The sequence below is a fragment of the Culicoides brevitarsis genome, chromosome 2 (genome assembly GCF_036172545.1).
Source record: "Culicoides brevitarsis isolate CSIRO-B50_1 chromosome 2, AGI_CSIRO_Cbre_v1, whole genome shotgun sequence".
Taxonomy (NCBI): domain Eukaryota; kingdom Metazoa; phylum Arthropoda; class Insecta; order Diptera; family Ceratopogonidae; genus Culicoides; species Culicoides brevitarsis.
The window spans coordinates 28,487,488-28,511,805 of record NC_087086.1 but is presented as its reverse complement, the minus strand read 5'-3'; the positions used below and the strand labels follow the sequence as shown (position 1 = coordinate 28,511,805).

Here is a 24,318-nt window from a genome sequence, read left to right as displayed (position 1 = left end):
AGTGTACGAAAAATAAAAGTATGAAAAGAAAAGCAATAATTTTTTTAAAGTTGATTTGAGCATCGTCTTGAGTTTAATGATTCTAATAGTTAAAAAAAATTTCATGATGTGTTATTGAAATCTTGATACATTTGCAGACAATATCTTGTTAATTTAACAATCCGAAAATCCAAAAGAAATGTTGTTATAATATATTTTTTACTAAAAAGTTATATTAAACATGATTTAAATATTGAAAAAAATTAACTTAATTAATTGATTCATTAAAATTAAATTAAGTTATCATCAAATATCGATTCTTAATTTTTGGAGACAAATTATACATTCTATATCTATAACATCAAAAAAGCGCTCACATCAAATCGTACCGACAACTTTTACGCAACCCCAGTTACAATTGACATTTATAGCAGAGATGCCATAAAACCCGCTTTCCTAGTTACAATTCATTCGGCAATTCAGTTAGACGAAAGACACCATCGTGCACACACACACATTTTCCATTTTGCTCGCTGCAATTTGTATTGTATTGTTTCCCCCGTATAGAGAGGTAGAAAAAAATACAAGAGAGTTGGTAAAAGAAAATGTGTTTTCCTAGTGAAATTAGTGAAAAATCCCGGCAAATTCGTGTTTTACAAACCTTGTGATTGAGCAATCAGTTATTGTAACGCTAGCAATAATTGTTTTTGGCACAAATTCACAGCCAGTTATCAATTTTACTGAAAATACAAAAAAAAATCCAAGTGTCTACACACCGTACGACACATACGAGAATCTATACGAGTAAAGTGAAAAAACTCACACAAAAATGGCGAACTCAGTCAATTGTTCGCTAGATGATATCGATTTGAATGCGCTAAAGGTAAAGTTTTTCAGATTTTTCACGTAAAAGTAGTGGTCGGTAACAGTTAAGGCGATGCCACAAATGCCAGAAACCCGGAATAAATGACTCGGAATCTCGTTGCTCGATGTGCGATGTATATTAATAGGTGTGGCAAACGGCAGTGTGTAGGAAAAAAATTCATCAATATACAGAATTTACATGTGAAATATCGTTGAATTTGCCAATTTTAATGAAATAAAAGGGACACCAAAACACGCGAAAAGCCAAGAAACGATTCCCAAAAATATAAAAAGCAAAAAAGCGACAGTGTTCCGCAAAGAATCTCCAAGTGAATCAAGTGACAAAAAAAAATATTCAGAATTTTTTTTCGGTAATGATGGTGTAAAGTAAAAAATTAAACATGCGTCAACAAATTGTATGTGACAAAAAAAAAATAAAATCAACGAGGTTTCGTCGAATTCTAGTCAAGGAATCTCTTTGAATGAAAAAAAAATTAATAAAACAAGATATCAAGTGTTAGTTGTCGATCCACACGACCCGTCAATGTACAGTTAATGTCAGTTCTTGTATCGATACTTCTTGCTTAGTCTTCTTCTACTTAGGCAGTACGCGAGGCGAGTGGAAAAAAAAATGACAGAATATCGAAACAACTCATTCAAGAGACCGTTCTACGTGAATAACATACAAACCGGTCTTTTTATTGATAAGGAGAAAAATCCATGCACGAAGAAAACATGCGTATTTTCATTCAATTGAAAAAGTTTTTGATGCGTTACAAAGTGATAAGAATTGAAATGCGGAAAATTTTGTGAGTAAAGTGACTATGAAGTGCAGTTCTAACAATTTTTTAAATAATTCGCCAAGTTTTTGAACAAAAATTAAATTTTTGTTTACCAAATCAAGTTCATTCTTGAATTATTTTTGATCAATTTCGAATTGATAAGTTTAAAAAAAATTATTGGTGCCTTTAAAAAGTCAATGAGACGAAAAAAAACAAAAATGTCCTACATTGTCCAAATGTTAATGATAAAAACGCCCTTCAAAAAACCGCTTCAAAAGTTCTACCTGATTGAGCAAGTCGTCACTCACACTCTCTCGCTCTCACTCTGTAGTAAATACAGCTCCATTCCAGGAATTGAATCGAATTTTATGAATCACTGCGTTTGCTTACCTGCTTGCTTCTGTCTAAATATTTTTAATAAATACACAACAAAATAAAAAAAAAAATACGAACGAACGGTTGAACGAAAAATACAAAAAAAAAATCGTCTAATAAAATAATAATAAAGCTGAAGCACTTTTTAAAGTGCTTATTAACATAACAACCATAAGAGATGTAATTTATTAATACACTCTCGCTGATCGTGTGTGTGTAGTAAATTTTAAATATTTTTAGCTGGAGTTAATTTTAGACAAAACGACAGCAGCAGCGACGACGACTTAAAGACGACGACGACTCTTCCTGGACTTGTAAATGCATTTCATTTGTCACTTTTTTAACATCTCTCTAATAATTAACGCACTTGTACACTAAAAAAAAGTTTGAGGTCTTTGGCCTTGTCTTGTTTTCTCACTAATAATCTCCGAAGAATGGTAGAAGTGTGAAGTGATATTGTTTTATCTTTTGTTTAGTTTTTTTTTCTTCTGTTGTCTTCTCTAAAGTCAAGCTTCCGTCCGTTCTTTCCGATCTAAAAAAAAATTTCACAACGCGAACAAAAAATGAGGACTCTGGAATGTTTTTTTTCTTTTAAAATTATTTGAAAGTAAAAACAGATGCTTTTTCGCGTGTGCGTTACTTTCGTACTCGAATACGAATTACGGCTTCTGCTTCGAGTAAACAAAAATCTCAAATGCGAGATGAGTCTATAATAAGAAATTAAGCCAAAATAATATTGCATCAAACGTAAATAAATAACGGTTTCTGGTTTTCTTCATGGAGTAATTTTTCACGTCAAAAAGTAAGTCGAGACTATGACGACTACGACGAGAATCGATCAGTAGAGCAAAAATGGACAATAATAGGTTAATTAAGTAATTACCTGGCGTCTATTACTCGCACACTTAATTAAATGTGACAGAAACATTACGCTTTTACGACACTTTAAGTGATATTTTTTTTTGCAATCCAATACTGATTTTAGAATTTGAGCGACTACCGCTGAGTCTGCGGGTGTCAAATATCATGCATAATACACAAAACGATATCCATTTCCAAAGAGATTTCAAACTTTATCTGGTTTCAATTGTGGATTATTAAAACTTATTGTGCCATATGAAAGGCGGCTTCTTGTGAAATTGAAATCAAATTTAATATTTGAGCCACAAAAAATTGATAAGAACGATAAATGGAAATTATAAGAGTTGATATCATCGAAAACCTTCGACAATCGATGAAGCCTTATCACCACAAATAAAAAGTGACATTGATGATGAGTCATGAATTTCGATAATTTTGGCATTTGAGTCACCTGTTACCGACACAAAAGAGAAAAAATTTGTAAAGAAATTGTTCTTTCGCGCAACATGTGAATTTTGATTGGTTGGCAATAAATTTTAATCACCACCTCTTCAATGGATTTGCCATTTTAGGATCCCGCTGGAATATTTGAATTAATTGAAGTCGTTGGAAATGGAACTTATGGTCAAGTGTACAAGGTAAGTCAATTAAATATTTTATTACCTTCTTTTTTATTTTATTGGACTGTCGAACGTGAGAAGGTCCTGTAATAAAGTCATTCAATCCAATTATTTCTCCGAATATATTTTTTTCGTCTCGTGTTTTAACGGTCTCTGAACATCGGTGATACATTGTTTATTTTTGAATTGTGTGAATTTTTATGTCAAATCGAGTGGATTTCTACAAAATTTTTATCTTTTTGAAAAATTTGTTTTCAGTAGTGAAAGATATTGGTAAGCGATGTGGCATTTCCTGTTTGATTCTTTCTTTGTTGCTCAACAATTCTTTCTCACTACTTTTTAAAGAAAAAAATGTTAAACGATTGAAAGTTTTTCAATTTTTTATAAATAAATAAAATAACTGTCATGTCTGTCTCCGATTATCTCCCTTCGCTTGATCTAAATATTTATGAAATATATATGAAGAAGGTGACTCATTCGACAGAGTCAATCACATCAGCCGTAAGATTTATTTAGAAGATGAATCGCTTCTAATCTAAATAAAAATACATTCATAGAGGGAATTATTACAAATCAAACATATTTGACTTCACATTACGCTTGAGACGTTTTAAATGTCTATATTAGATTTTGAGACTCGGTGTATTGATTGTTGAGGGAAAGTTGCGTGAGCGCATTTTGTTGATAATTGTAAACAATACTTAGTTCTTACAGTTCATAGAGAAAAATGATTTTTTGTCTTTTTTGAAGTACGTTTTTCTCCTTTGATTCACATGAGTCTTGATTGGTTTTGCTTTTATTATAATTTTTTGAAAAACTCTTTCGCATCATCAGATTTTTTGTAGTTTATTATTTTCAAACAATTTCCAGTGCAATTCTTACATAAGTAACATTGCTTTGTTGAATTTTTTGGATCCCTTCTTTTTTTGTAGTGTTTTTTTTTTGTTTTCCATCGTTTTAATTTCCATATTGCGATGCTTTTTGGCTAGTTTTTTTAATTTTACATCTTAATTGTACCTTTTATAACTTTTTTTCTTAATTCATTGTTTCTCTTTTCACTTCAGTTAAAATTATATTTATTTCGTTTATCACATATTTTTTGCTTTTTTTTCGTGGTCAGTTCATCTTTGAAGTATGTGTGCTGGATTCCCTTGGATTTGTCCTACCATGTTCTTATGTTACAGTATTAGGTCTTAAGCCTTCCATTAGAGTGATTTTCATCCTGAATTTCTTAGTTAAATTTTTTGTCGTAAAAGAAGAATTATGATCATTCTTAGTTGTTGTTTCATTGTCGTTTTTTATAGTTTTTTGTAACAGGATGAAATAAAATGACTTTAAACTTCGTCCTCCTATTTTTTTCCTGTTTGAAAAACTGATAGGCTCATTGTTGATCTTGTGAACTTAAACCTCTTGTATGAACCTAAAAGAAAATATTTATAAAAATTAAAAAATTTAATTTTACTAAACTGATAGGAAAACACCTCAGACATTTTGATTTTATTATATTTGAGGTAACAGACAGACATCCCTCCCTTGAAACCCATTCCATCAAACCAAAATGCTCTAAAACTTTATTTATTTTATGATATTGATAATCATGTTGTTTCACATCATACGCAAACACAAACAGCTCGTCGCATACCTCCACATGCAAAGCACGAAAAAAGTAAACAAAAAACGCTCAGTCTCTCATATTTTTTACGGTTATTAATGCAAACAACAAGGAACAATTTGTTCCCATTATTACTTTATTTTTTAAGTGAAATGTAATAATAATCAATTCACTGATAACCTCTTAGTTACAAATATGTCTTCTTCAAGAATTCTACATAAATGACAAGATCTCGTCATTGCGTGTCGAGAATTGATTTTACTTGTAAATAATTTTTTTCTTTCGTTCCGTAACAATTTCGACAACACATGTTCTCGTTCGTCTTTTGTTCCGTTTTATTCTCCATGCGCTTGACAATGCATTGTGTTGCAGCCTTTCTCTTTTCATCACATCTTTTTTTCCATGTGTAAATAAATAAATTCTGAAACCATAACAAAGATGGGCCAAAAGATGTCATCTGCTCTCAATGTGTGTCTCTAGCAAAAATTTCAAAAAAAAAAGTTACAAAATTCCTCTTTTGAATAAAAGGAATTAAATAAAAATTTTATAAATTAACTCTCACTAGATTTTTTTTTTGAAATAAATAAATTACAATAAAAATGCATCCGGGTGATTTGATATGCGTTTCAAGAGTTGATTGGCAGTCCATTCACAGCAGACCGTCATCATGATTAAATCTTCATTGCCACAACTTCTGATTCTGGATGCAAATGAATAATGAGATGAACCCCTTAATTGACCTCTTTAAGTCTCTTAAGTGGCCAGATAGAGATCGTTAAATCATTTCTCTGGTGAGTGATGTAAAAAAACTCTAGCCACTGCCAAGTAATTGGCAGATTTTCGACACATTTTTCGGTGTGACCTTGAGAGTTGGTTGAAAATTTACATAATTTATTGTTTTTGCCGCTAATTTTAGAAAAGAAAGCAATTTCTCTCACAGATTTTTTTTTTGATTATTTTTTTTATTAGATGACGGAAACTGACTGATGATTGAGTGTCATTGTAGCGAAAAAAAATATAAACATTGAGTGGGAGAATTTTTGTAAAATGAAAGATGTCATTCGGAAGTACTTTCATTTTTAGGTCAATGCTTCATATCCCGTCAAAATCTCATCAAATAAATTTTTTGTTTGATTTAAAAGAAACAAAAATCAATTTTTTTCATTTTAATGAAAAAAAAATCATCGAGCGTAATTGCAGTCGCTCATGCACGACGACCGCCTAGCCTGGGGAACTGTAAATGAGTCATAAACCCATAAAAATTCTGAACAAAAAAAAATCGTAGTTGAAGCAGACCGTCAGTCGCTTATTGCTTTTAAAGCAAAATCTAGTTTCCTTATTTGGTGGCGAAGCGATCGATCGGTGCGGCATGGCAAGTTGTTCAGTGTCAGTGTCGGCAATGACGACGCGGAAAGATGCTGCAACGAAAAAAATATAATTAAATGTAAATTATTGCTCTTAATTTCAACAATAGTGGAGAATTTATACTTGTAAGAATGTGTGAGTGTAATTCATCATGTAACAGTAAAAGCGACACATCGACATTACAAAAATATTTAAATAGATACAGTTTGTTGGAAATAAATACGGAATATAAAAGAGTTGTGGTACTACTATAATAATAATAATAAATAAATAGAAACACAGAATAACAGACGTAATAAGAGAGGTAAGGTTAATGCACGACAACGATGAAGCAGTGGAGAGACACGCATGCAGGCCGATGGTTGATGATTTGTGCTTGCCTCTATATTAACATCACTCTCTTTTTTTTCGTCGTTACCACAACAAAAACATTACGCACACATAGAAGTTATTCGTTCTGTCACATTACAAAATAAAAACGAGAATATTTATATTTCGAAGTGAGAAACTTCGTCTTGCATTTGAAGAACGTATGTGATGTTGTTGTAATAATATGCAAGTTTATTTAATTTTGTGGATTCTCGGTTTTGGAATGTTTACAAAGGAATTCAGAGATAGAAATGAGGCGACAATTTTCTATGGGTTTTAATGGCATGATGATAGGAAATAATGATCAATTTAATGGTAATGGAAAAGTGGTGAATTGAGGAATAAATTTTTTAAATTGGAAGGTAAATGAATTTTTTTAATGAAATTTTGTGATTTTTGATCAACTTTACAGATTATACAAAAGGACAAATTTTTAATGAAGATTATAAGAATCTTTAACGATTCTTATTTTTTTTTTTGAACCTCAGATATTTTTACAAGAAAGCATCACTTTTCAACAAATTGACTAAAACCTGTGATACTAGTGATAAATAATTAGAATTAGAAATTAAAAATTTATAAAAGAAAGACAAATTTGTAATGATATGTGGGAAATTAAAGGTAAACTGATACCTTGAAAGTGTATTGACATTGACTCAATTTAAAAAGAAAGCCAAAGACTATGTGATTAAAAACGTTAAAATGAAGTCAACTAGCCCTAAAACATGAACAATGAATCAAATATATCATTTAAAATGATAGAAGAAAATACAACAGTAACCAACAATTTCATCCAGATTTGGTCCAAAAAGATATATGGTTGCCTAAAAGGAAACTAGCATAAGATTTTGGAATTTTTATGGGACATGGAAAGTTTCGTTATCACTTTAAGAACTTGAAACCAATCTTATATGATCTAAGTTGAAGCTTTACAGATCAAAAGTAAAAAGAACCTAGAAACACAAAAATCAGCCAAAAATGACACAAAATTGAGATCAAAAAGAGGTGACTCTACAGATCAGAAGATTCAAAGTTTTGTTAAACCACAATGGGATCACTCATATATCTGTATATCTAAAAGCATTGCTTTGTTTTGTATTTCATTCGAGGTTAAATATAAGTTTTTCCAAATTTTTATAGGAAATTATTTCAAAAATGTGGAAAAATTTCATATGAAGATTTGAAAGGTCTTATTTTTAAACCCTGAGGTTCAAAAGTCGTGTTCCTATATTTATTGAATTCAAAAGACCTTTTTTTTTAACTTTAAACAATTTTTTTATAACGATTTCCAAAAAATTGTTAAAAGTTATAAAAATGTCTTTTGAATTCAGGAAGTTAAAGAACTTTACTTTATAAACCTAAATTCAAAAGAAACGCTTTGAAATATGTTAAAAGTGCAATAAAAGTGAATATTAGATATCAATTTCGCCCAAATCATCAAAAGATGGACTTGACAAAAACAGCTTCCTTTTCTTTGACATCATTGAGAAGTTTTTCATGGCAGTAAGAGCTTAGAAATAGTTTCAAACCAAATTTTTCATCAATCATGAAAAATGCTTCAATAATCACAAAATAAGATAAAAATCTGATATCAGGCTGATAACTCCCAATTGCCTTCAACAAATTTTTTCTTTGATGTTGTCTCGCGGTAATCCATTGTTTATTTGGGATGCCATTTCATGCTTGCCTTCGCAGCAGATAAGAAACAACACAACACAAAATGGGTTGGTCTCGCAATCTAAATATTTATAAAATGTCAAAAAAGGGATGAAATTTTGTTTTGTTTATTTATTGTAACTCTTTTCTAAACTCTTTCGTCTGCCTGTCATTTGGCAATGTCTCTAGCTTCGAGCTAAGTAGCGTCACAAGTCGTGACATCAACCTACACACATTTCATAGATCAAACGGCGACGCGCATAAAGACTTAGCTCGTAAAATCATTTTTTAATTAATTTCCTATAAATCGTATAAAAAGCCTCGCTAGATATTTATTTAAAATGTTTACTTACAACAAGCTTCGATGTCTCATGTTCATGTCTCAACACGTTCGAGATTCATTTTTATTAAATATTGATTTCGTCATGGGTTTTAATATATTTATCATGCAGCAACGTGATTGAATTTTAATCATCATCGTCGTCGTCGTCCAAAAACTTTTTTTTTCTAAAAAAAAATATTTACATCTTAATTACCATTTCTGACGTTGCTGTTCAGCCGTTATTGTTGCTCGTTGAAAGCAATTGAGAGTTGACACACTTATGAATGAAATGTTTTTATTTTTCGGAAGCCGTCGTGATTAATTGTTGATTCATTGATAAAAATACACAACGAAAAATGAAAAAAAAAAATAAAAGAGTTCAGAAAACGAAACGAGTTTACTGTCGCAGACTTGTTTTTGTTTTGTATCTCGTTTCGTGTCGTTGTCGTTGCGGTTGGTATTATGCAAGTGACGGAGTCATGTGTCATGGAAGTGTTTCACCGAAATCGCAATGTGTCGATTTTATTGCGCTACATGCGAAAATGTTTTGTGATAAAGATATACAGAGATAGTGGTTTTGAAGCGTGAGTGATTAAAATCGTGACAATGAGAATTACTCAGCAATGTTTTTTTTCGTTGTTGATAAGAATTTGACCGACATTCCTTGTGAATGTTTTGGTTGTTCGTTTTATAAATTTTTGAAGGATTTCAAGCACTTTTCTAAAGGATTTTCAAAAGTTGAATTTTTTTGAGAAGTATTCGTCAAGAGTTTGACCAAAATTTTTCGACGTTCATTTTGATAAGGAACTTCTACTTCAGGAAACTTAACTTGTCGTTGTTTAACGGACCAAAAAAACTTTGGATAGTAAGGTATTGCATAAGTTAATTGAATGTGGTTTAATATTTTAGACTAAAGGAAAGGAGTAATTTGTAAAATTAACAAAAATTGTCAAGAAAGTCACTTGAAGTATTTCTGGATGTACTCTTGAGCGAGATCAAGTCTCAAGAAGTCTCATGAAACGGCTATACTTAAGTTACATGCAAATTTTTATAAACTTTTAAAGGGACTCTACAAAAGGCACAGATTTTAACAAAGACGGAGATCATAATGAATAGACTACTTAAACTTGAGCTTTAGCTTATTTAGGTATCTCTTTTCGGTGAAAAACTACCAGGAATTTTCCATTTCCAATACTTTTTTGTTAAATTTTGTGTCATTTTTTTAGTGATCTGGACCCGCCCTTGATTTCCAATACTTTTCAGATCCGCTAATATAAAAAAAACCCAAATATAAATACGAACTTGAAGGAACTCCCAAGGAACTCTTCTTCAAAAAAAAAATATCATGAACAATTAGGTAAAAATGTTGACAGTTGACAAGCTGTTGTTAAATACTTTTAAACTTGAACTATGAGACCGTGATCCTAACAGCGTAAGGTCCTGAACTATATTTTGTACTTAAACTCTTGAAGAGATTTTAAACAAACTCCTCAAAGAGCCTCAAATTTGAAAATTATTTATTTTTCTGGATTATTTTCTGGGTTTGAGGAGTTTTGTAGGTTTTAACAGCGATAAGAGCTTTGAAAAACTTGAAAAAATCTCTTCAAGGGACCTCAACCATGATACCAAGATGTAACTTGTATCATAAACTTTTAAAGAGAACTATCAAAAACTTCACTTAGGAAAATTCATTAATTTTTATAACATTTCAATGATCTTTGTGGATATAGACAATAAGCATAAACCGTCTTTAGAAGTTTTATTTACCCACAAATCGCTTCAATCGTTTTATGACCTTTCTCAATTTCAACGAAGCATTTTGTCTTCGATCGCGAGAAAATTTTAAACTGTTGTTGAAAAATGTTAAATTGATTTAAAAACGGTCCTGTGAGCTAAAATAAAACTTCTAAAGATGGTTTATGGATAGAAATAGATAAAAAAAAGTATACAAAAATCATTGAAATGTTTTGAAAATTAATGAATTTTTCCTTAAAGAAGTTTTTTTTTTTAACTCACAAATCTTTATCTTAAAATTTTTTTTTTTGACGTTAAAAGTTACTTTTCAAGTTTCTATGATTTTGACAAATTGAAGCCTCAGTCGAAGTTAAAAAATGTTTGAAGATGAAATGATTCGTAAGTGAAATAAACTTCTAAAGACGGTTCATGCACAGCAAGTGCTGTTAAAAGTTTTCAAGGGTCATTGAAATGTTTTGAAAATTAATAAATTTTTCAAATGAAATTTTTTAAAAGCTTTTAAAAGTTCTTTTTAAAGTTTATAATAAAAGAATGGTTTTTGACCCAGGGATTTCAGGCTGTTGAATAATTTAATAGGCCCTATGGGATAAAATTTTTTAAAATCATGGTTGAGACCCCTCGAAAGAGTTTTTAAAAGTTCCAAAATCCTTTGAAATGCAACTTTAGCTCATTTTCGAAATCCTTAACTTCACTCTTTGGTTAAAATCGTATATCACAATGCACTTTTTTTATCAGCACTGCGCTAAATTTAGTTTGTCGCCACAATTTTATCAAATTTCTATCACAAAGTCGTCTTTCGAAAAGCGCAATAGATAAGAGACCTCAACATACATTTCGTGCTCATTCCTCGACCAAATCATGTGTATAAATTTTTTTATCAACAATCACTTCCTGGAATGAGCTTACTGCTTTTTGCTGTTCTACTATTTATTTATTCCCAACTTTATTTTTTACTGTCTACTATTTTGTTTTTTTTTTTGTTGTATTTTATTTACATTCTACTCAGCTTTGTAGTCTTTGTGTGAGTTCATCGTCGTCACGTTGTTCTGTAGAGTAGAGAGAGATTTATTCGTCGATCGTATGTGAATTTCTTGACAATTTTGCATTTTATTACAATAGAAATCAAATCACATGATGACGAACAATATATTGTGATGACCTTGGAAGTTTTTTCCCTCACATTTTACAACAAAATGGAAACAATGCAAGTGACTTTTCTCTTTTTTTTGTGACGTTTTTGGTCATTTTACTTGTTTTTTTCTGTGCTATCACCAAGTTTTTTAATTTTTTTATGAGCAATTGAAATAAATGATGATAGCAGTTGTTTTGTTGTTATTAAAAGAAAAATAATTGTTTGCTCAAGCAGCACATCGTAATATGGTTTATTAATTTTTCTCACAATTTCACTCGCTATCCATCATGCAATTTTACTTTCTATCAGTTAATGCGAGCAATGTCAGCATCTACTTTCTACGATTTTTTTCCATGGTTTTTATCGAGATTGAGACAAAGTTGTCTCCTGAGGTGAATATTGATCAGTTTATGGCCAGCTCGATGCGGAAGGATGGAAGTTTGTACGCATTTTGAATGTTAATCTGATTAGAATTTATCAAATTTTGAGCCGTGACACGAAATTTGCTGCAAAAAAATGACAAATAATTGGATTGAGACACTTTTTTAACTTAATTTGTTTGCTAATTTGTTGCTTTTTTGCCACACAGGGTCGACACACAAAAACGGGCCAACTCGCTGCCATAAAAGTCATGGACGTGACCGAAGACGAGGAAGAAGAGATCAAACTGGAAATTAACGTGCTAAAAAAGTACTCGAATCATCGGAACATTGCCACATACTACGGTGCATTTATCAAAAAGTCGCCTGCGGGCAAAGATGACCAGCTGTGGCTCGTGATGGAATATTGCGGTGCCGGCAGCGTCACCGACTTAGTCAAATCCACCAAGGGTCAGAGCTTGAAGGAGGAATGGATTGCCTACATCTGTCGCGAAATTTTGCGCGGATTGAGTTACTTGCACTCGAACAAAGTCATTCATCGGGACATCAAGGGACAAAATGTCTTGCTCACAGACAATGCCGAGGTGAAACTCGTCGATTTTGGCGTGTCGGCGCAACTTGATCGAACCATTGGACGACGAAATACATTCATTGGTGAGATTTTTCTCTGAATTTTTAACAAGTTTCAATCTTAAAAATATTTTTTTTAAAGGTACGCCATACTGGATGGCCCCAGAAGTGATAGCATGTGATGAGAATCCAGACGCCACGTATGACAATCGCTCGGATTTGTGGTCGTTGGGTATAACAGCGTTAGAAATGGCTGAGTCGCAGCCCCCATTATGTGATTTGCATCCGATGCGAGCGCTCTTCCTGATTCCGCGTAATCCGCCGCCGCGACTAAAATCGAAAAAGTGGAGCAAAAAGTTCCATGGGTTCATTGACACTGTTCTTGGTAAGGAAAATTTTCGGTTTTTGGTTTAAAAAAAATTATTAAAAATTTTTTCGAATTCCTTCTTTTTTATTTTTTTTTTTTTGAGAAATTTTCATTTCTCAATATTTTTAAAAATATTTAATGTGAAAAAAATTTTAATTTTGTTTTTAATTTTTTTTTAATTTTAAACAAATTTTGTTTTAAAAAAGATTATTTAAAAAAAAATTTTCATTAAAAGAAGATTTAAATTCAATTTTTTCTTAAAAAATCACTTTTTTTTCGTAAAAAAATGAAAATACATTTTTGCTCTAAATTTTCAAAGATTTTGTACAAAATATGGAACCTGAAAAAAATTTTAAAAATTGTAGAGTCGAAAAAAACTTTTAAATTTCACTTAATGAAGCTTATTTTGCTTAAAAATCATTAAGTTTAAGAAAACAAGTTGACTTAAGAGTACAAAAGTCGTTAAGTCACATTAAGTAAAATAAAAAAAATTTTTAACTTAAGCTGAAAAATCAATATGCTTTTGCAAAAATGACAATTTTAAGGCAAAAATATTGATTTCTTTTGAAAAATATGATTTTTTTAGAAAATTAAATCTTAAGTTGTGACTTAATTGACTTAAGATTTTAACTTAAGAATAACTAAATTAGCAAATATGGAAGAATTTTTTTTCCTTAGATCCAAATTTATTTACCAAAATTGGGTTTTCAATTAATTTTTAAAATTTCATCTGAAGTCTTAAGTTTTTTTTTATTTTTTTTTTAATTTTGTAACTTAAGTTTTGAATATTTTACTTAATGTGACTTATGCTTATATTTAAGTCAAAAATCAATAATTTTCAATTTTTTAGCTTAAATTTTTGGTATAAATTTGAAAAAAAATTCACAATTTTTTAAAATTTTTATGAAATCGAAAATATTTTTGATATTTTTATCTGCCTTTTTTTAAAAAATATTAAAATTTTAATTTTTCCAACAGTGAAAGACTATCATCAGCGGCCTTACACAGAGCAATTACTAAAAGCGCCATTCATCAAGGAACAACCGACGGAACGTCAAGTCCGCATCCAGCTAAAAGACCACATCGATCGCTGCAAGAAACGCAAGCAGGAGAAGGAACGCGAAGATTATCGCTACTCCGGCTCCGAAAACGAAGAAGAAGAGCAACCGACTGCCGGCGAGCCATCATCCATCATTCAGGCAACTAACGGCGACACGTTACGTCGCAACTTCCAACAAATCCAGGAGGGCAGAGCCATTTCGCAAGCGCAACAAGCGCAATTGGCCCAGGAGCAACAAATGAAGCAACAGCAGCAAGAACAATTGCCACAACCGAATCGCAATCAAAAACCAAATCAGGTTTGTCTTTTTTTGCGCGCTTAATTTTTTTTTTTTCATTTTTTTCAAATATTGGTCCAATCGGCTCATTTTCACACGTCATGGCGCTTAAAAATTTTACACTTTTGCTTAAAAAAAAAATCATCGCTGCACACATTTCGCACCCAAATTTTATCATTTCATGCAGAAAATTAGCAAAAAAAAATGTGCAGTTAAAAATCCCATAAAAAAAATTTCGTTTTAAAGCGTGAAATCATTCCGAATAACCAATATTGGGATAAACCGACGCAAGCGACGCCGCCGCCTTTCCATCAGCTAACAACGTGTGAAGAGCCAGAGCGACCGCCCCAATTGCCACAACGTCAACTAATGGCACCCGATCCTTACATTACAAATTCACAGCACGCCAACAGGCCATTACCGCCGACACCGCGGAGCTCATCGACGCCGCAATCGTCGCAACCGCCAGCGGCGCAACAGTCACAAGCAGCTCCCCAGCAACCGCAACGGAATTCGCAGGGCAATTTCAAGCCAGTGGTGAGTGTCGATTTTTATTTCTTTCCTTTTTTTCTTTGGCTTTTCTCTAAATATTTTTCTGTAAAAAAAATTAAAATTAAAAAAAATGTAAAGCTCAAAAAAAAAATTAACCGAAAAAAATGGCTTTTCCTGACACAATTTTATTTATTTTATTTTCATGTTCCTTTCGTTATTGTTGTTGTTGTTGTTATCAATGTTACATTAATCTCTTCATTCATTGTACAAAAAAAAATCTGTTTGGATCAACGTCCATCTGTATCAAACACAAAAACTATCACAACACTTTTTTATTATTTATCAAAAAAAAAAAAATAAAAACTTTCTACTGCACAAATTTACACTCTGATGTACAAACAAAAAAATAGCTGCCACCTAGGAGGCCAGAGGTAGGTTGCTGTTTTATTATTTTATTTATTAATTTTTCTTTTGCACCTCTACTCTGCGATATTAGAACGCTTTCTTATGAGCATTAATCAATATTTGAAAAAAAAGGCTGAACAAGTAAAAATTAATTAATTAAAAAATAATAAAAAATTAAAAATTTTCAAAAAATTTAAAATTAAAAAAAAAAAATTAAAAATTAATAAAAAATTTTTTAAAAAATTTTTTTTTTTAATTTTAAAATTTGAGTTAAATTTTGTTTAATTTTTTTAAATTATTTTTTTTTTGTTTTTGATGAATTTTGATTAAAAATTCAAAATTTTAGTATTTTTTTTTATTTAAATGGTCTCTTAATTTTTTTTTCGTTTGACAATTTTTATTAAATAAATAAATTTTTGTCAAATAATAAATAAATATATTTAGATAACTTTTTTTAATTTTTAAATTAATTAATTTTGACAAAAAAGTATATTTTGAAACAATAAAAATTAAATTAAATTTTTCAATTTTAAAATCTCACGAATCCTTAACGATTAAAATTATTTACGGAAAATTTAAAATTAATTTTTTTAAACATTTTTGGATATTGGATAAAAAATTATCCGTTAATTAGAAATTTTTTAAAATTTGTTGATTTTAATTACTTTTATTTAACAAAGATTTATTAATTAAATTTTAATGTTTTATTAAAATTATTTTTTTTCAATAATTAAAATTTTTGTGTTAAAAGTTTAGAAAATTTAAAACTAATTTTTATTATTTTTTCAAAACTTTTGGTTAATTATAAAAAAATTTTTTTATTTTTATAATTATTTAATTTACTTAATTTTTATTTTAAAATTAATTTTTAGAAAAAATTAAATTAAATTAATTAATAACAAAAAAAATATAAATAAATAAAAATTTAATTAATTAAATATTAAAAATATTATAATAGCTCTTTATTCAATTTTTTACAAAAAAAAAATGTTTTGATAAATTTTTCAATTTTTTTTTTGTTAAAATATTTTTTTTTAAATACTTAAAAATACTTGTTCAGCCCATACAACATCAGCTTTCTGTTCAAAAAAAAAATCACCTCAAAAAACAAACTTTATTTTTTTTATCAATTTTTGACGCAATATTTGGCCACCTTTAACCTTTCCTCCTTGTTAACCAAATGTATCAACAAACGCTTGCACGCATTGTTTTCTCTTCTCGTTATCATAAAATAATAAATGTTAATGAAAACTAAAGTCACACCTCCCTTTTTTGTTATCCTTTTTTTCTTTTTTTTTTTGTTTTTTTTTCTCTTATTGATTGTCTGATGTGTGCGCCAAAACTAAATATCCTGCTAAATATTGTAAAAAAAATAAACCAAACACAAAACACCCCAAAAACCCTGTAAAAAACCTATGAAAAACGTAGGATTTGGATATCTTAGCTGCCCAACTTAATGAATTGGCCTCATGCTCTTCTACTCGACAGTCTCAAGCACAGCCGGAAGCGCCGCCACGCAACAATCGTCAAATGCCGAATGCCACGGGCAAGCCAGCCGCTCCCGATCCATCGAGCAAGTCGTCGTCGAACAATCATCAGCCCATCAATCCGCTGGATCCGATCGATGACAGCGACAGCGATAGCGAACCGGAGGAAATTGGCAATGAACGAACACGCAACGACGGCACTTTGTTAGCGAGTGATCCACCAAAGCCACTGTGAGTTTCAAAACGAACAATTTATTTTTTTTTCTTCTACTAACAATCTCTGTCAGTTCAAAACTAACAAAAAATTTTGTCTTTTTTTGCTCCCATCCCCAATTTTTTTTTTTATTTTTTTGATTTAAAGTCCTGAATTTTCATATAGGCCCGGATTGAGTTCTTTGTCGGAAGATTCGGGAGCAACTCCAGCTCACGGCTCTTCTGGCGGTCCTCCAAATCGCCCATTGCCACCGACGCCAGATGATGACGATGCCGGCGAACGAACTCTCATCATGAAACGGGTAAGTTATGATTTTTTTGTGAGTTTCCTGAACCTTTCATTCAATTTCCAAAAAGTTTTCGCGTGGCTTAAATTTTTTTTTGATCAATGGAGACCGAAATTCATGTAGTTTACAGTTCAGTGACCCTAATTTATTCACTTCGGTCAAGGATTTTTCACTAACAAGCTTTTTTGCACACATTTCAATTATTTTCTGACAATTAGAAGGAAAGTCTTTGGGGTTGTGGTTAACTTTTTTAACCTCACACACACGAAAAAATTGTGCAGTGTACAGTTTTTGAGCAATTTTTATGCAATTCCTTCTCAAAATCCCTAAAAATTTACACAATCATCTCAAAAAGTTTAACCAAAAAAAAAACAATAACTCTCAGAATGGTCTTGCCAATCAGTCCAACTCGAGTCTTGTTGGAACAACTTCATCTACCACCACGTCATCGACTGAGGGCGAAGAAGCAGTATTACTTCGCGACTGGAATTTCGAGCAATTTTTCCCGAACGGCTCCGCTCGAAATTCCGTAGCTGAAGCTCCGGTACGTGCAGCGCCATCTATACCCCCTCGCAGCACTCCACCGTCGCAACTGAATGGCATCCAAAAAAGTCGTTCCAGCATCTTCGGCTTTGGCAGGAAAAATGTCGAAGAGAAACCCAACCTCGAAGATCGCGTTAAAAGCGAGATTTTCTCGAATAACGTGCGAAATCGCGAATTTGTGAATAACCTCCAAGCGGCGAATGGCAGCAGTCCGGGACACAAACGCCAAGATAGCGATTCGCGAATCTCGTTGAACTTCGTAAGAGGCTTCCGGCGTGAAAATACCGACTTTTTCCCGCTTTCCAAGCGACATTCTGCCGTTTTGGGGGAAAATCATGCGCAAAAACCAGCGCCACAAGTCCCACTTCGCTCCAGCGCCATCTTTCGGCGAAATAATGACAACAACAAAGGCGAGCCGGTACTAAAGGACTACATTAATCGCGCCGATACCGACATCCTGCGTCAACGAACGCCGCCACAAACGCAATCGCAACAGCCGCAACCGCAGCAGAAGCCAAGCAGCAACAAGGGAAGCACTTTTGCCTTTTTGAGACCTCGCAGGGAAAAGACTGAATCGGTAATTCTCGTTAAAAATACGGCAGCGCGCCAATTGTATGCCCAACAAGTGCAGGGATCGCAGCATCAGGTAAACTCAAATCACATGGCACAAGGGAGAATTTTTGCGTCGCGAAACATTTTTAACAAAAAAAAAACCCTCGAAAACATTAATCATGCTAATCCAAAAAAAAAAAAATGCTAATAATTGACATCATCATCAAAAAATCATCATTTAACCCAAAAAAATTACTACTAAAATGTGTTCGTTTTCGTTTTTTTGTGGTTTGTCAATAAACGCATGTGTCTCTAACTACAAGGTCCTCATCATCTTCATCATCATCGGAGATCATCAACGTGAAAAAATCGTGTCGCGTGTCATTTGTGAAAAAAAAAAAATTATTGGTGATTGGTACATTGACATAATGGTTGAACAAGCAAAAGTTGATTTTTTTTTCCACAAAAATAATTTTTTTAAATTCCTAAAATAATTAATTTTAAATAATAATTTTCATAATTATTTTTAAAATAATTTTAAAAATTATTTTAAGAATTTTTAAAATTATTTTACAAATAATTAGGAAAAATTTTATTTAATGAAATTAAATTAAAAATTCTTTTTGACATTAATTTATTTAAATTAAAAATTAATAAAAAAAATACCACATTTTTTTCAAAAAATTGAAATGCGGTAAAAAAAATAAATTAAAATAAAATAAAATTTTTAAAAATAATTCAATTAAAAATATTTTAGAATTTGAATTTAAAACAATTAATTTTTTTTAATAATTAAAAGTTATTTTTTATTAAAATTTTTAAAATTATTTATTTACGTATTTAAATGAAATTATTTTTACCAAATTTAATTTTTTTACCATTTTTTACAAATTAAGTATTAAATCAATATAAAATTAAATTCTAAATTATTTTATTTTTAATAAAAAAAAAAATAAATTTATTTTAAATTTAATTAAATTTATTTTTTTATTTATTTTTTTTAATTTAATTTATTTTTTAAAAAAATAAAATTTTAAAAATACCTAATCATAATAAGAAAAATTTTAATTAATTTTTGACAATTAATTTTTAATCATTTAGCGTCAAAAATTGAAAAATTCTCTTAAATTTCTTTAAAAATAAGAAATTTTTTAAAATAATAAAAAAAAAATATAAACTTGTTCAACTTCACTTACTTGTTCAATCCGTGACTAAAACTCTTCTTGCTCTATCGCATTTCTTTTTCTCAAAATTCAAAATTCCTCTAAAATTATAAAAAATAATCGCATGGAAATTGAATGAGTCTCCTTATCATTTCATTTTTCATTAAAAATTCTTTTCAGGAAACTTTCTGTAAAAATATTTCTGTACAAAAATTTAGCTTTTCATCTGTAAATCATCCATCCTGTAACTCAAACACTCCTTCCCTTTAAACAATTTCCTCCAAGTAGCGATAAAAATTGCTTGAAACGTACACTGAGCCAAGCATTTGAATCCGTAAAAACTTTTTAAAATGTCAAAAAAGTCCTTTTAAATAAATTAAATTAATTATTTAGCAACCGTAACATGGGACCTTAGTATTAAAAATGCTTCCTATTAACCGTTACTTACTCGCTTAATTTTTTTTTTTAACAAACGGGGCTTTTAATTTTAACAAACTGCTGTCGAGTTTTTGTGTTGTTTGTCTAAATTTGACTCAAAAATTTTTATTTTTATAATTTTACTAAAAAAATCTTTGAATTTTTCCAGCGTCAAGGCGAAAGCAGTAATTTGGGCACACCAGGCACCCGCACGAGCAGCGTATTACCGGATTTATTGAGTCAAGCATCGCCAGCGACACCGCCACGTCATGACAAGTCATCAAGCGAAGAGGTAACGTATAGTTTTGAATTGGCAATTTTTACATTTTTTGATGAAAAAACGAGCACTCTGTCTCTAACAAATACATTTTGTGAGCAAAAAAGTCCGTTATATGTTGAGAAAAATTCTTTAATAAGTACAAGGAGCCTGCATTAGATTAAAAATTAATTAAAATTTAATTATATTTAGTAATTGGATGGAAAATTTCTGGAATGTTTAACGTAGAGTCGTAGTAGTGCATCCAAAAAATATTAAAATTAAAGTAAAATTGAATGAATTACTTAAATTTTTCTCCTTGTAATTATTATTGGACACGAAATTTCATCAAAAATCATGAGTTTATGTGGAATGTCAAAGTCGTGGGTGACGAAAAATATTTTTTTTATTAAAAAATAATTAATAAAATATTAAAAAAAAATAAAAAAAATTAAATTTCATTATTGAATAAAAAATTATTTAAAATAAATTAATTTATTCATTATATTTTTTTATTTAAAAAAATAATTAAAATAATTAAAAAATATTTTTTGACTAAAAAAAATAATTTTTTTAAATTAAATTCATTAATTTATATTTTAAAATTATTATTTAATGAATTGAATTAATTAATTTAATTAAATTAATTTTTGAATTAAAAAAAATAATTTTATAAATTTATTGCTAAAATTAAATTAATTTATTTATTAATAATTCATTAAAAAATATTTTTGAATTAAAAATAAATAAATATTAATTAATAATAAAAAAAATAAATTATTTAAAAAAAATAAATTAATTTATTTAAATTATTTTTTATTTAAAAAAAATGATTAATAAATAATTAAAAAATTTTTTTTGAGTAAAAAAATAATTTTTTAAATTAATTTTAATTTTATAAATAATTTTATTAATTATTTTTTTAACAATTAATCCAAAAATATTTAATCAAAATTTAAATTAAATTAATTTAATTAAATTTTAATTTAATATTAAAATATTTAATAAAAAAAAATAATTTTTCGATCACCCACTGACTTCTGAGGGAGAAAAATATTCATGGAATTTTCTAAAATGCGTTTTCTTTCTTTCACACAAAAAAAAATCACGCAAATCGCACAAATTTCTTACCGAGACCGTTATTCGATATATAAACCCGAATGGAAATTTAACATTTTTTGTCCAAATAACAAAAATTATAGTAAGTACAACTTTGAAGAATATCAGCATTCGTTTCGCACACTAAATATTTTGCTTGTAGTTGCTCAACTTTTATTTTTTATAATTTTATTCTTTGGTCTCTTGCCTGAAAAAATCTTTATTTACTTGGTTCGGGATATTTTTTTAACAAATTTTCTTCAAGTATTTGAGTATTTAATGAGGAGGAGCACCTCAAATAATCCTGTTGCAGTTCTTTGTTGGGGTATTGTTGTATTGTTAGTTCTTAGATGTGACTAACAAACGTTCATTTAACAATTTTTTGGTTCATTTTATTTTTTGCATGCCTTTTTTTATTTAAAATTCGAGTTTTTTATTTTAGAAAAATATTAATTTAATTTTTTCTCACCTTTTTCCAGTATCGAGCGGCGGTCAGCGGCAACAATTCCGTACATTCCACTCCCTCGAAGTCATTTATCGGGCAAAATAACAATTCCTCGCCGCATTCGACGGTGTCGTCGAGTCATTCGGGCTCGCCGCGTTTCAACAACAGCCCGAATCACTCGATCAACTCGCGAAATAATAACAATTCCTCGATTAATTTGCATCCGCATTCGTTTGCTTTGCAACAGAAACAACGGAGTTTCCTCACGTTTGGCTTTGGAGCGGGCGGCTCGGGTCCGTCGCGTCGCGAAAGTCACGTAAATGTCAATGTGACGCCAACCAGTCACGATGCCACGAGTGACACGCCCGAAATTCGGAAGTACAAGAAGCGATTCAACTCGGAGATTTTGTGTGCAGCGTTGTGGGGCGTCAATTTACTGATCGGCACGGAAAATGGCTTGATGTTGCTCGATCGATCGGGACAAGGAAAGGTAAGTTTTTCGAATTTTTCATGAAAAATTAACAAAAAAATTTAAAAAAAATTATTTTTTAGGTCTATCAATTAATTTCACGTCGTCGTTTCCAACAAATGGAGGTGCTCGAAGGACAAAACATTCTCGTTACGATTTCCGGAAAGAAAAATCGCGTTCGTGTCTACTACTTGTCGTGGCTCAAATCAAAGATACTCAGAACGGATGGACTCTCTGACGTAATTTTCCTCATTTTTGACCTAAAAATTGATTTTTCATGGAAAAATTTTCATTTTAGCAAGTTGAACGTCGGAACGGATGGATAAATGTGGGCGACTTACAAGGAGCCGTTCACTTTAAAATTGTCAAATATGAACGTATTAAGTTTTTGGTGATAGCTCTCAAAGAGTCTATTGAAATTTATGCATGGGCTCCCAAGCCATATCACAAATTTATGGCATTTAAGGTAAAATTCGCTTCATTTTCATTAAAAATAATTTTTAAATATTTTTTTCATTGCAGAGTTTTGGTGAATTAGCACATCGTCCTCTTCTAGTGGATTTGACTGTGGAAGAGCAGACCAGATTAAAAGTCATTTACGGGTCAGCTGACGGTTTTCATGCGGTTGACCTCGATTCCGCCACTGTCTATGATATTTATCTTCCTAAGCATGTAAGTCTTGTATCGCCCTCGAGCCTTTTTTGTGTTGATTTAATGTTAAATGATGATTTTTTCGGTTTTTCAGACTCAGGGTCCAATCACACCACACTGCATCGTTACATTACCAAACTCAAATGGAATGCAACTTTTACTTTGCTATGACAACGAAGGCGTTTATGTAAATACAATGGGACGCGTATCGAAAAATATCGTGTTGCAGTGGGGCGAGATGCCAACATCTGTGGCTTACATTGGCACTGGACAAATTATGGGATGGGGAAATAAAGCAATTGAGGTAAAAATTTTTATTTTATGAAAATTTATCAGAAAATTTACTTCAAAAAAATAAAAATAAATAAATTTCTGAGAAATTTTGTTCTAAAAATATATTTTTTTTCAAATAATGTACATAATGCAGAAAAAAAAAAATTTAAAAAGAGTTTTGAGTGAAGTCAAAATTATAAAAAAAGCTTTCATAGTCAATATTTGACCCTAAAAATTATAAAAAAAAAAATCAAAACCTAAATTTAATAAAATTTGCAAAAATTTAGCTTTAAAAAAATAAAATTTAAAAAAATTTTGCAAAATTTTTCATTTAAGAGAAATTGTTTTTGAAAAAAATTAAAATCTACTTTTTTTTTTCATTTGAATTTTTTTTTTTTGTTCAATTGAGATTAAATTTTTAAATTTAAATCAAAAAAAAAAAATTTTTTAGTGACTAAAAGGAGCTTTTAATTAATATTTGACCTAAAAATTATTTAAAAAATTTTTAAAAAGTTCAAAAAAATAAAATTATTGCAAATTTTTTTATTTTAAAATTGAACTTTTAAAAAAAATTTTCTGAAAAAAAAATATCATTTTTTAAAAAAATTTTTTTATCACGGAAAATTTAAATAAAAATAAAATTAAATTAAATAAAAATAATTATTAAATTAAATTAAATAAAATTCTGCAAAATTTGTCGTATGAAAAAATTTTTGTACCAGATTTAACAAAATTTCCTTGAAAAGATTTAGTAAAAAAAATAATTTTTACTGAATTTTATTGAATTTGAGTATAAAATTAAAAAAAAAAAAAAAAAACAAATTAAATTAAAAAAAAAACAAAAACTATTTTGACAAAATTTTAAAATATTGAAATTTTTCTTTTAATTTTCAGATCCGATCTGTGGAGACTGGTCACCTGGATGGTGTTTTTATGCACAAGAAAGCTCAACGCCTTAAATTTTTGTGTGAACGCAATGACAAGGTATTTTTCAGCAGTGCCAAAGGTGGATCGTCATGTCAAATTTACTTCATGACACTCAACAAGCCCGGCATGGCAAACTGGTAGTCAAACATTATTAACTAATGCAACAAAATGAAAGAAAAAATGAATAAAAAATATAAAGGTTAAAAAAAAGTAAAAATATATTACAATATACGATAAAAATTAGCAAAAGTAAAGTTTTTAAATAAAATAGACTTACAGGAAAAAAAACTTCCT

At 30.0% G+C, this 24,318-nt stretch overlaps 1 protein-coding gene across 8 annotated transcripts; it reads left to right on the top strand.

Annotated features, from left to right (window-relative positions):
* The first annotated feature begins 475 nt into the window (after positions 1-475).
* LOC134832382 (serine/threonine-protein kinase mig-15) lies at positions 476-24,184 on the top strand. Of its 8 annotated transcripts, none has more exons than XM_063846382.1 (17): positions 476-862; positions 3,434-3,499; positions 12,282-12,726; positions 12,785-13,027; positions 13,988-14,367; positions 14,749-14,883; positions 15,249-15,269; positions 16,672-16,961; positions 17,092-17,245; positions 17,616-18,419; positions 20,075-20,197; positions 21,739-22,194; positions 22,257-22,412; positions 22,472-22,639; positions 22,696-22,845; positions 22,919-23,128; positions 23,992-24,184. In XM_063846382.1, exons 1-17 carry the CDS (start codon positions 809-811, stop codon positions 24,163-24,165), a joined length of 4,029 nt encoding a protein of 1,342 aa, XP_063702452.1. In that variant the 5' UTR covers positions 476-808; the 3' UTR covers positions 24,166-24,184. The 8 variants fall into 8 exon arrangements, with proteins under 8 accessions (XP_063702452.1, XP_063702450.1, XP_063702455.1 ...); XM_063846380.1 differs by having other exon boundaries at positions 14,593-14,883; positions 16,732-16,961; XM_063846385.1 differs by having other exon boundaries at positions 14,593-14,883; positions 17,110-17,245; positions 21,952-22,194.
* Positions 24,185-24,318: the final 134 nt, after the last annotated feature.

What these genes read in the sequence shown, in the direction of transcription:
- LOC134832382 (XM_063846377.1), top strand. Translation starts at nt 809, where the DNA reads ATGGCGAACTCAGTCAATTGTTCGCTAGATGATATCGATTTGAATGCG. An exon ending in AGGGCAATTTCAAGCCAGTG is followed by an intron (nt 14,884 to 15,248) that starts GTGAGTGTCGAT and finishes ACAAAAAAATAG; the next exon opens with CTGCCACCTAGGAGGCCAGA. An exon ending in GGGGAAATAAAGCAATTGAG is followed by an intron (nt 23,129 to 23,991) that starts GTAAAAATTTTT and finishes TTTAATTTTCAG; the next exon opens with ATCCGATCTGTGGAGACTGG.